The sequence below is a fragment of the Engystomops pustulosus genome, chromosome 3 (assembly GCF_040894005.1).
Source record: "Engystomops pustulosus chromosome 3, aEngPut4.maternal, whole genome shotgun sequence".
NCBI lineage: Eukaryota > Metazoa > Chordata > Amphibia > Anura > Leptodactylidae > Engystomops > Engystomops pustulosus.
Genome location: NC_092413.1, coordinates 180,894,240 through 180,907,838, shown reverse-complemented (window position 1 = coordinate 180,907,838; position 13,599 = coordinate 180,894,240). Strand labels below are relative to the sequence as shown.

The 13,599-nt window shown below is 39.7% G+C and overlaps 1 protein-coding gene across 1 annotated transcript in view; it reads right to left on the bottom strand.

Annotated features, from left to right (window-relative positions):
- Positions 1-845: 845 nt before the first annotated feature.
- Positions 846-13,599, bottom strand: part of LOC140122364 (putative serine protease K12H4.7) — a 51,088-nt gene continuing 38,334 nt past the window's right edge. The window contains exons 6-9 of the mRNA XM_072143131.1: positions 10,502-10,703; positions 8,626-8,716; positions 3,190-3,398; positions 846-1,388 (exon numbers count right to left, since the gene is read on the bottom strand). Coding sequence (XP_071999232.1) covers positions 1,279-1,388; positions 3,190-3,398; positions 8,626-8,716; positions 10,502-10,703 — 612 coding nt within the window. The 3' untranslated portion in view covers positions 846-1,278. The remainder of the gene's footprint in view (positions 1,389-3,189; positions 3,399-8,625; positions 8,717-10,501; positions 10,704-13,599) is intronic.

Below are 13,599 nucleotides of genomic sequence, written 5' to 3'. Positions count from 1 at the left end.
TTGTGAGAAAAGCATGCATGTGTGTTTTTTTATATAGTGTATGTAAACTTCTGGTTTCAAATGTATGTAGTAGGCTTAGTTTTGGTACTTTATATGGTAATTAATTCTGACATTGCCTTAAGCTTAGTCTTGGTTGTAGAATTGGTTCTGGTACTGTATCTCTAGCTGTTGTAGTAAGTGTTTACAGAAAAATTAACTGGTGGATACATGAGTATCTTTTTACAGCCAAGGGGCCATGGTTCCCTTAATCGGTCACTGTTGGACAGAAGCCTGGCCCCGGTAGTGTGGTTTGTCCATGAAATCCTCCATTGTAGTGTCCAGTTCTGTGATTCACGAACTGTGCCACTGGCCTTAGCTTAATCTCAGGGTGGTTATAAGGCCTAAAAACATATGAGGGAGATTTATTAATCCTCAGAATTATGTCACTAAAAAACTGTCTGCTCAAAATAGGGGCGTGGCCTCGCCCCAAAAAGGTCCGGGCGTCAAAAATACTGCTGATCCAACAGAATTGTGTCCTACTTTTCTGGCATAAAGTAAGCCAACTAATAGGAGGTGCAGAATACGACTAGAGAGTCTTATACTAGGACAGATTTAACGTCCTGCACATGAATCTGGTGCAGAATAAGATTGTCTAGTGTAACTGAGCACTGAGTAACCTTAGGACACTTCTTATAAATCTGCCCCATAATGTTAAAATGTTCATACTGGATACATATGTACAACAAATTCTGTCGTCTATGGATTGGGTAAAAACAAAAAAAATTCTTATTAGAAGAAAAAAAAGACCATAAAAAACACTAGATGGACATTTAGAGGATGGAAAAATACTCACGACACTTAAGAGATTTAGCAAAAATAAACAGCAAGTTTATTGGAGCTCTAACTAAACAAAATTTGCGCCAGATCAAAAACTAAAGGAGTTTATACAAACAGTGAAATAAAGCCACAAGCTGTGTGGTCATATTGACACAGAAATTATCCAAAAATTTGGACGCCATCTGTAAGGTCTCCAGAATGTTCCAGACATTCCAATACCGTGATATTCTGTATTGTCCAAGGCAACCTGTGGATCTCCAGATGTTGGCTAACTACAGCTCCCAGCATGGAAAGGAGTGGCGTGATATGATGTCAGTTGTAGTTTGCTAATCAGTTTAGAACAAATGAAAGGCGCACAAACAAATCTTTACATTCGATTTTTCCAGCATTACAGAATTCACAATTTTTTATGATCAATTTTATACATTACGGGTCATAAATTTCAGATTTTGGGAACATGGTTTATAATTGTAACCATTCTGACAACTTCTCAAATATCTGTCTTCTTACTTCAAGTAACACTGGAGGCTCCTGAGGCCGAGCGGGATACATGTCCGCACAGTGAGCAGCATCTGTAACAACATCAGAAATTTAGGAAGTTTACTGTAATGCATTACATAGAGAAAGTTCCAACACCACAAGACACTGGGCCATATTTATCCAAAATAGTGCAGTCTGTACTATCTGCAGTTTGCCTGTGGAGTGTGCAGGGGGCACCAGGTTCCTCAAAACTGGTGCACGGTCTTCATGAATCTGGCATCACCTTTACTACCATTGTTTGGTGCACTTTGTTCATGCTACAGAATTAGTCCAATTAAGCGCTAACAGCCACTTTTGGTGCACATTTTCCTGTCTTGTTGGAGACCGCGACAAAACTGCCGCAGGCACGTTCTTTTCAGTGCAAAGTCTGACAGAAAACTGGCGTAAACACTTTAGTAAATGTGGGCCATTGTGATTAAATTAGGTGCACTGGTACCCAGCTCAGAAAGTAATACATAATGAACTCTTAATATCTTATCTTACTTCTTCATTCCTCACACAGTATTCAAGAATGCATGTATTCACATCATCCACATTTAACATGTTTAGTTACTTTTCAACAAACTTTGCTTAAATAAATAGTACAGGTGGCAACAATAAACTTATCGGTGGAAGGTGCTCATTTCTCGGTTTACTTTGCCAATATCCCTCTCTCTCCTTTATTCCCCTGGCCAATCATAGCCATGGCTACTTGGAAGGGATGTCATTCCCTCATTCCCCTGGCCAATCATAGCTATGGCTACTTGGAAGGGATGTCATTCCCTCATTCCCCTGGCCAATCATAGCTATGGCTACTTGGAAGGGATGTCATTCCCTCATTCCCCTGGCCAATCATAGCTATGGTTGGTAGGGGTGTCAAATTCCCAATATGTCCGGGTCACACGGGCTGAACGTGAAACATTGAGTTTGCTCAACTCTACTTGCTAGTTGAGAATAATGAGGCAAGTATATTTACTTGTTGTGTCAATATGTAGCTAGTCTTCCAATTATATATATACATACATACACACACACATACAGGCGGTCCCCTACTTAAGGACACCCGACTTACAGACGACCCCTAGTTACAGACAGGCCCCTCTGCCCACTGTGACCTCTGGTGATGCTCCCTGGATGTTACTATAGTCCCAGACTGCAATGATCAGCTGTAAGGTGTCTGTAATGAAGCTTTATTGATAATCCTTGGTCCAACTACAGCAAAAAATGATTGAAACTCCAAATGTCACTGGGCCCCAGTTTTTTTTCGTTTTTACAACTATTAAATATATACAGTTTCGACTTAAAAATTCAACTTAAGAACAATGGAACCTATCTTGTTTGTACTGCCTGTATATATATGTATGTATGTATATATAATGTTACGGTAGCAGTATCATGGAATCCTTTTGTTTAGTTACCTTCTATAGGCACATGTATCTTACATTTGTCTTTGTGCACCTATTTTGGATCTCCTGCTGGTCAGATGTATGTTAGTGGTTTTCCCTTATTAAGGAATGTTCAAGGACTTAAGGTTAAGGAGTTAGTGAATTTGCTACTTTTTAGACAAAAGTCTCCAAAAAGTCACAGACAGCTCTAAAATGTATTCCTACACCTGGCAGGACACCATTAAAATCACATCTGGAATTGGGATATATAGAATATATATATATATATATATATATATATATATATATATATATATATATATATAATAACTCAGGGAGCTCATGTTGATTGTAGTTATTTGTCTGAACAAGTGATTGAAGCTGCTTTTTAAAATAGAAGCATAAGCGGTCTATACCTGATGCAGTTCATAGATTTTTGTAATAAACAAATAAAAAGGATAACTATTACCTTCCATTGGAAAGGCCAGAAGATCACTGCTGAGGTTTGTCTTAATACCCAGTGCATGCCAGGGGTCAATCAATCCATTTGGAAAAATGATTCTGCTGCTTTTGACGTTTAGACCTCCATAGTTTTCATTTGTTTGCTGAATGGAGTTAACAACCAGAGGTAAAATAAAGTCCTTCCCATAGATATCACTGCATTGCTGGACGTGGTAGCTGCAGAAAGGGGGCACAATTGAAATACAAAGTTTAATGTACAAACCTGGAAAGGAGATAAACTTGTCTGATAGAAATCTCCCCTAAGATACATGTCCTACATGTACATCCTGCTATAATATGGTCTGCCAGTAATGGTATGACCTCGGCCATGATTTCAATTTTCTCTACACATGGTATTCTATCTTCTCTTCCCTTTGCATATTTTTGCAGTCACATCAGTTAAATAGAGTTTTCGGACTGTGGACTGGAAGTAGCAGTTATCATATACACTCACCGGCCACTTTATTAGGTACACCTGTCCAACTGCTCGTTAACACTTAATTTCTAATCAGCCAATCACATGGCGGCAACTCAATGCATTTAGGCATTTAGACATGGTCAAGACAATCTCCTGCAGTTCAAACCGAGCATCAGTATGGGGTAGAAAGGTGATTTGATGCCTTTGAACGTGGCATGGTTGATGGTGCCAGAAGGGCTAGTCTGAGTATTTCAGAAACTGCTGATCTACTGGGATTTTCACGCACAACCATCTCTAGGGTTTACAGAGAATGGTCTGAAAAAGAAAAAACATCCAGTGAGCGGCAGTTCTGTGGGCGGAAATGCCTTGTTGATGCCAGAGGTCAGAGGAGAATGGGCAGACTGGTTCGAGCTGATAGAAAGGCAACAGTGACTCAAATCGCCACCCGTTACAACCAAGGTAGGCAGAAGAGCATCTCTGAACGCACAGTACATCGAACTTTGAGACAGTTGGGCTACAGCGGCTGAAGACCACACCGGGTGCCGCTCCTTTCAGCTAAGAACAGGAAACTGAGGCTACAATTTGCACAAGCTCATCGAAATTGGACAGTAGAAGATTGGAAAAACGTTGCCTGGTCTGATGAGTCTCGATTTCTGCTGCGACATTCGGATGGTAGGGTCAGAATTTGGCATCAACAACATGAAAGCATGGATTCATCATGCCTTGTATCAACGGTTCAGGCTGGTGGTGGTGGTGTCATGGTGTGGGGAATATTTTTTTGGCACTCTTTGGGCCCCTTGGTACCAATTGAGCATCGTTGCAACGCCACAGCCTACCTGAGTATTGTTGCTGACCATGTCCATCCCTTTATGACTACAATGTACCCAACATCTGATGGCTACTTTCAGCAGGATAATGCGCCATGTCATAAAGCTGGAATCATCTCAGACTGGTTTCTTGAACATGACAATGAGTTCACTGTACTCAAATGGCCTCCACAGTCACCAGATCTCAATCCAATAGAGCATCTTTGGGATGTGGTGGAACGGGAGATTCGCATCATGGATGTGCAGCCGACAAATCTGCGGCAACTGTGTGATGCCATCATGTCAATATGGACCAAAATCTCTGAGGAATGCTTCCAGCACCTTGTTGAATCTATGCCACGAAGAATTGAGGCAGTTCTGAAGGCAAAAGGGGGTCCAACCCATTACTAGCATGGTGTACCTAATAAAGTGGCCGGTGAGTGTAAGGTCATGTATAGAGTCCATATTATACATGGCAAGATAAACAGGACTGGAGAGAGAGAAAGAGAGGGAGAGAAAGAGACTGTTAAGGCTGTGGTAAAGGATCCACCAAGTGTGGAGGCTGGTGGTTATCTTTATTATAGAGAAACGATATGATGGAAATCCCATTGTGACCAATGTAGGGCTTGGTGCCTAAATTTAGGACTTTCTCACTAGTTTCATGTACATTTAAAATTCACCAAGTTTACAACTCCTGTATTTGTGGGGATCGGGGCCACCATTAGAGGGGTTTACTGTAGTCAGGAGCCCGTATTCATAGAAACCCCCCTTCCAGGCAGGTCTATACACAGCAGTGTACAGGAAAGAGGACTAGCATTTGTCAATACTGAATTCGGTTATTGTTGGTTTCTGCAAAGGAATCCTCTCTGAGAAGATGTTGGGTAAAGGAGAGTGTTAGCACTACAGCCTTGTGGTGCTGGGGTCCTGGGTTCAAGTCCCATATCAAGTTAACATCTGCAAAGAGTTTGTATGTTCTCTCCGTGTTTGTGTGTGTTACCTCCAGGTCCTCAAGTTTCCTCCCACACTCCAAAACATACTGGTAGGTTGATTAGATTGTGAGCCCCATGGGGACAGGAACGGATTTAGCAAGTTTTGTGCAGCACTGCATAATCTGTGTGCACTATTTAATTCCTCTGCTGTGTCAGGTGACAGCAGAGTATGTTTTAGATGTCTTTATACATTTTACACTGATGCCACTATCCGTGAGATTAGAGCCAGCATTCTTCTAAAAAAGACTTTTATTGATGTTCTCTGTTCCATTCATAGAAGTGGAGAGATACCCTCTCTGATGCTGACACTGCCAACCTGGTTTGTGGAGGGTGACACTGGTGATACATTCTCTGCAACCATTACCCTATACACTTACCAACTGTCAATGGAAGTATTTGATCTAATTAATAGCTTTACTAGAGTTTTCATAGTCATACTGTTACACAAGAAGCAGGATGGAGAAGACCACAACAGGTGATAGCAGTTCCCTACATCAAATTATGATGAGTATAAATTCACTAGCAAAAACATGTATAGGAAGGGTGAACAAAAGCTTATTAAAACATAACTTTTAATATATTCAATAAAAGGTCATAAAGTACTTCAGACCAGAGCCACACTCCATCTCATAACAGCAGAAGAAATGGAGAGTAGTAATAAAACAGACAATTTTACATCAATACACATTTTTGTGGCGGCCACTAAGATACACCACTGTGTTCTTTGTAGGACCACTGTCCATGGCGTGACCAACCTGACATTATTTATGCACCTTGTCTTATTTCCCCTGATGAATGATCCTCCTGGCAATCCTAGGGACCTTTAGATTCTTGGGGTCTCCTGGAACTTTCCTTGTTAGGACAGGAGCTTTTCCGGGGAGCAGGGACAGAGCAGCTTTAGGGATACCCCCTTCTGTTGACAGTAGCAGCTCCATATTCCTGCTCAATTTCCGTGGCTCCTGACTCCTCGTCATGGGTGAGATCCTTCTGGCTTATTATCTTTTGATCTGAGATCTATCCATTGTGTATGGATGTAAAATTGTCTGTTTTATTACTGCTCTCCATTTCTTCTGCTGTTATGAGATGGAGTGTGGCTCTGGTCTGAAGTACTTTATGACCTTTTATTGAATATATTAAAAGTTATGTTTTAATAAGCTTTAGTTCACCTTTCCTATACATATACTGTTACACAAGCTTTCTCTATACATCATTACATTATCCCTTAAATAAATTCTTTTAAAGGGAACCTGTCACCAGGAGACCCATTTTTAGCACTCCCCCAGTCCCCACAGAGCATAGTACATACACTGCCAAAGTATTTTTGTATAAAAAATAGGTTTTACAGAAAAAAGATATGTTATATTTTACCTTTCATTAGCATCTGCTGTGTGACTAGGCACTTGTCACCTGGGAGTGGCTGGAAAGGAGCAGCCCCCCCCACCCTTGGGAAACTGCTCCTCCATGTGTCCTTTTCAAATATATGAAAACACCCATCACTTGGCTTAGGGACGCCCCCTTCTCCTCTACAGCCAATCCCGAGTGAAGGGAGTTATTCATATATTTGAAAAGGACACCTGGAGGAGCAGTTTCCCAAGGGTGGGGGGGAGACTGCTCCTCTATAGCCACTCCCAGGGGATGAGTGCCTAGTCACACAGCACATGCTAATGAAAGGCACAATATAACATCTCTTTTTTCTGTAAAACCTATACCTACCCTTGTATACAAAAACACTTTGGCAGTGCATGTACTATGCTCTGTGGGGACTGGGGGAGTGCTAAAAATGGGTCTCCTGGTGACAAGTTCCCTTTAAGCATATAATTAATACAATTACATTTAAGTAACACAAATGTGTAAGACAAACTAATATAAACATTGTGTACTAATATTACCTGGACAACCTCTACAATACACATAATAAACTGTCATAAATTAATTCCCTGAAGGAAATCTGCACAAGTTGTATATTATGAGCGGATTTGCTGCACAACATTTCCATGCTGCAAATCTACAGGAATCCGTGTAGTGTGTTGGATGTATGACAATCCCATAGATACATTGTGGAATTGTCTTATCTCTGCAGATTTTTCATCTGCAGCAAATAAGTGACATTCCTGCAGATGCCAGTTTTAAAATGATCCTTTTCAATGCAAAAACCACAAAGCAAAAAAATACTTCACTAAGTATTGGTGTTGAATTCTGGTGTTGGTGCAACCCTAGATCAGAAAAGTTCAGAAGAGTAGTGTACGTTTAGTAATAGTTTAGTTATATGTATAGATTTTTGTAACAGGTCTTATATTACGGTTTTATGTACTAAACGTCACAAAAATAAAAAAAAACTCTAGAAGGTCGGGGAGGCCAAATTTACTCACAGCAATTCGGGTAAATTAAATTGCATGTAGCACAAATGTTTTTTTTTTTTTATTTATTTCCTACTTGACAATAATCCACAGATTTGAAGGAGGAAATTCTTTAGCGTTTTCCATGTCTGCGCACTAGGAATCATCAAGATTAATATGTCTCCTACCTTATCCGTGTAATCGGAGAAGAGCTACAGTGTAGCATAACCACTCTGGAATACATAGTAGACGGCTACTCATCATAGAGGAGAGGTTCTGCACATGACAAACCATTTACATTTATTTCCTGTTCTTTTGGAATCAGTTATACTCTGAGGTCTGTGCCTTTTCTAAATCCGGGCTATGTTCTCATAAAAATTCTCTCACGGAGTCAGGTGGTTATCATAAGCCATCAGACACCTGCAGAGTGTTAAACCATTAAATGGAGTCTTTTTATAACTGTGTGTAGAAACGCCTATGCTTTTAGCACTAGTGTTCTATGTTAAGGGAACAGTAAACCAAAAAAAATTTACACACACCTTATTGAGGCCACACAGTGTTGAAGTGTAGCAATATCCCTGCCCTGTACACAAAGTGTACATTATCTCTGTACTGTAATACAGTGTGGATTATCTAAGCCTATCAAAATATACCATGGTGGGGGCCCTATTCCAAATTTTGCTATTGGGCCTCTTCGTTACTGTTTACACCCCTGACCAGAACATGCACTCTCACAATGGTGTGGTCACTACATTCAATACATTCCTGCCCCAAATTAGGCTCCATCTATATTTTAATATTTGGGGCTCTTAAAAAAAATAGATATACAAGATACTTTGTGATATGACAAACTACCTTAAAGGAAAACCAGAAAATGGTTGCAAAGCTGAATCAGAAGACTGAAAATATCCAAATTCTGTGCATGTTTGGTACATCCATTGCCGACCTATAAGAGAAAATTAAAAAAGTTAAAAAAGACTAGAATATATGTTAAAACAGCTATACTAAGCAGATTATCATATGCAGCAGTCAAATCAGCTGCATGAGAATGTTTCTCCATAGAGTAAATTTGGCAGCTAATACTTCCTTTTAGTGCAACTGAAACAACACCAGTAATGACAACCACATGGCGGATCCCATACACTGTACTACGTAAAAACTGTGGCTTCAATTTTCAGATGTGAGCTACTACTTCCATCGAAATCTACCATGGGCTAGAACTTGTAATCTTTGATTCTCATGAGAAAATAAACATCTCTGAACATGTTCTACCAAAAAGCAAAGCAGGTCATGGACCTAAAGCTACAGCTCACCGAGGTGGTTCCACGTAACACCCAATAGCATGTGAACTGATCAGAAGTAAATATTAAGGGACATTTAGAAAAATAAGCAAAATGGTTGGCATGGACTATTGAAACAAAATCACATTCAAAATTTAATCTTCGCTTTCTTAGTGTAAACCTCAAAAGGATGATGAGATTTGGCTGAGTGTGAGTAATGGTGACCTCTTCATTCTCAGGACTGGTGGGAATTTCAGAAGATAGAATTTTTCATTCAGGATGTGTAAAGCCTCTGTAATGGGAATGAGATCTCATATAAGACTATGGTTTCCTTGACCCAGGTTCCCAATACTTTTTGAATAGTTTTGGCAGAAAATAGGCACAGATTGATTGACCCCTGCCCAAATGTAATCCCCTTCATAGAAATAAATAAAGATGGAGACTTCAGATAGAGCGGTGTACATGACCAATGTACATGTTGGTCATTGGCCAACGACATGGAAATTCAGCATCTGAAATATTATATTCATGCTACATGTGTCTTGAAGAAGACAACTACTGTAAAGAACATTATAAATATACACATTTTATGTTAAAGCAGAAAAAAATGAACTTGTGATGGTAATATAACAATATTCGAAGTGTCTTTTAAAGGGAGTCTACCACCTCCCCCGTGTGTTATAATCTGCAGCATGTTGTAGAGAAATGCATTCTGATTTCTTGTATAAATATATCATTTCTTTCCATTATACCTTTTCCAAGATATTCACAGTTTAATCTGTATTTGCTATTGAGGTAGTTGGTGTACCCTGAATGTGTTCATCAGCACCCAGAGCACTGCTATTCCAACCACAATCATTTCCCTCTTCTTCTAGTGCAGTGATGGCGAACCTATGGCACTCAGAGCCTTTTCTGTGGGCACCCAGCCTGTAGTCCCTGAACAGAGTTCTCCAGACAGGACTTGAATATTTCTGCAGTCCCAGACAACTTGAGGAGCTGCTCTTACCGCTCTATTAAGGAGACACATCTTTGACTGATTCTTTCTGTACAGAGAGACCCTTGACACGATTGACCGTTGTGGAAGAACAGGGAGCAATAAGTTGCTGTTTAAATTGTCATGTTGGCACATGGTAAATAAGTGGGTTTTGGTTGTAGTTTGAGCGCCTAGTCTCTAAAAGGTTTGCCATCACTGTTCTAGTATCTCTCCACACTTCTTGATAGACAAATCTACTGCTCATCTGATGAAAAGGGTAATGAGCCACACAGGAATAGCAGTGCTTCTGGCACTTAGGACACACCCTGGGAGTACAAATTACCTAATTAGCATATGGATTAAAAAAGGGATGTCTTGGAAATGACAATAATAGAGGTACTTTTAATATTGTGATTGTTCAGCTGAATGAAACACCACCAATATATACACTATTAAGGTATACATTTCTACTCTTTACCTCCTGATGCAGCCGGACCATCCCAGTGGATGTCACGCATGTCATGAATAAATTGTTGATAACTTGTTTCAATGCACTTCTCTTCTTTAGCTTTCCGAATACTCTGAATTACTTCAACAAGTCGGTCATATGGAGAAACAAGCGATTCATTGGACATAATGTCACAGACTGTCTGGATAGTAATATTTCCACCCTTCACACCCTTAAAAAGAAAAAAAAAGAAAAATATATACATCTAATATATACTTCTGAGTGTATGTGTACATGTTTGTATGTATGTCCGCTAAAGGAATCTGCACTGTTGCATTTATAATCACCAAATTTTACACAGTCGCCCCCTGTGACCCCCAGGCAACGTCAGAGAATAGATTTCGAGTAAAAATTTCACCCTGCGTGTTCCAGAATAAACGTATTAACCATCATCTACAGGAGCCATTGTCTGCTGCTGCTGGGGCCCTTACCGACCAATCACAGCTCAGCTTCTATTTTGCCGCAGGTCATTAAAGGGGTTTTTCCCACGAAACAAGCCTAAATTGCTGGTTTGTGGGGGTCCCAGTGATGAAACCCCCACAGATCATGAGTTGGACCCCTTGTCATTCCCTGAGATGAGCAGAGCAGCCGGTAGCGGAGGGCTGGGCTGCCCCATTCCTCTCTATGGAGGGGACGCAGATTGCCGAACATTGTACTCGGCTCCATAGAAGACATGTGCATCCTGCTGCTCTGCTCATCTCAGGAAGTGACGAGGGGCTTTCACTTGGGTACATCGGGCCAAATCTGACCCCTTGTTCTAGTATTCTGCGGGGGTCTCATCACTGAGACACCCCCCCCCCCAATCAGCGAGTTAGGCCCTTTCCACGGATAGGGCCTAACTTGTTTCGTGGGAAAACCCCTTTAATATAAGCTTGGAGCTTTGATTGGTTACTGTAGGCAATGAGTATAAGACAGCTTATAGAAATAGAGAGACAGACATACAGAAAGACAGAGAGAGAAAAAGAGAGAAAGAAAGAGACAGACACAGAGAGATAGATAGATGAGCAGTTATTTACCATCCCGGACAACGCTGTGGGCTACAACTAGTATAATATAAATATGAAATTAAGGGGGCTGTTTTGGATACTGATGACCAATCCTTTGCGATAGGTTATCAGTGTGGGTATTACACTGGGATGCCATACCAATAAGCCATTCATACTGCCCCTGGTGCCAGAAGCATACAGATGACAGACCCAGAAACTAAAGGTTCTGTACATGGAATAGCAGCAGTACAGAATTGCTAAATGCAGCTGCAAGTCTCCAGTACGGTGGCTGTTGGGAGCCATCTGCTTTTGCTTTTGTATAGGTTCAGCAGCATAGCTGATTGGTATGGGGCCTACGTGTTGGACCCCCACCAATCTGATACTGATGATATCTGCACAATTTTGATATGCATTTTAATATACTTCTGCCATCCCTAGAAACCTTTTAACAACCAATATGGCTGCATAATATATTTTGGGAAAACTGGTTGTTAAAACAAGAGTTACAAATTTTAACATATAAGTGCCATTACTAACTACTAGTTTGTGTCTCATCATCAATATAAGCACGGGCACTATCTACATTTTATGTAGCTTACTATTACAGCCGAGTGGACTAGTCATGGTAATATCCCACCCATAGGGTCACATTTTACCATGACAGATCAGCTGTAATGAAACCGGAAAAGCAAAGTATTTCAAATAAAACATGATAAGAGTAGTTTTTATGCTTCACAGAACATTTAGACAGAATATTGGAAGGTTTTACAGAAGATCATTTTTGAGGTTAAATGCTTTAATCTTCCGCCCATGCAGATTTGAAGAGGCTGCACATCATTGTACACACCATTCATTCCAAAACAAACAATAACAGTACAAATTTGGCTTCTTCCTCTCTCTAACATGGGAAAACATTTTCATTTTATGCTGGGATACGCAGTTGGAAGGAATAGAAAACCACAATGTTCAGTCTGGAAATGAATATTATGAGCGAACATCAAACATTTGATGTATTTAAATGTCAAAAGAGGAGGATATAAAGATGTCCAAGAGTTTAGGAAATTTCACGCTCTTAAATGTTGCAATAACAGGAACAATTTGCAATACAAGAAAGTCACGTAGCGGAAAGGTGAAACTTATGTAAGACTTATGTAACACATTTGGATAATACTAATTTATCAGACTGGTTAATGACCTGTTCACACTTACTGGACCACAAATACTTTGGTATATTCCACTTTCCATATTGACAATGTGTTTTTTAAAGACATATAATAGCTATATATAATAGCTATCCAACGCCTGACTACTGCTTGCACATGTACAAATTAAGGAGTTTTATAGTAATGACTATAGATGGCCTATCCTCAGGCCAACAATATTGGATTGGTTGATAGTCTATCTTATCCAGAGGATCATTAAGAATTCTCAGAAAAATAACCTCGATATCCCAAGAAGGAGGAGACTTTTACTATGTCCATATGCTGCATTGGGACATAAAGCCAGGAATTGAGGGATCAATATATGAAAAAATATATGAAAAAAAATGACTTAGAATGTCATAAAATCATAAAAGTATGACTTTACATTTCTGTCAGCAATATATGTAGAGTCCTTTACAGCAATAGCTCCCCACGTGTCTCTAAGGCAGTGATCCCCATCTTTACTATGAATCTGAAAAAAAAACCTGTTGATTTTTCCTTTATGCTTGGGAATCTCCTAGCCTACAGTATGCCAATAATAATAATAATAATCTATTATTATTATTATTATTATTATTATTATATTAATAATAAAATTGATATAATACCTTCATATTGCATAGATCTTTCCAGATTATGGGGGACATATACAAAGAAAATAAGTTCCATGGTTTAAAAAAATCACTACTTCAGGTGTCAAATTAACTTTTATATAAGGGAATGGGCATAATTCAATAAACAAAAAGCGCTGTACACAATATTGGGCCACATAGATAAGGGTAAATGCCTAAAAGTCTAGGGTTCCAAAACTTTTACCCTACCTGTGTCGATGGCCATATTCCTAAGATTCTGAATGGTAAAGAGTATGTGGTTTGGTGAC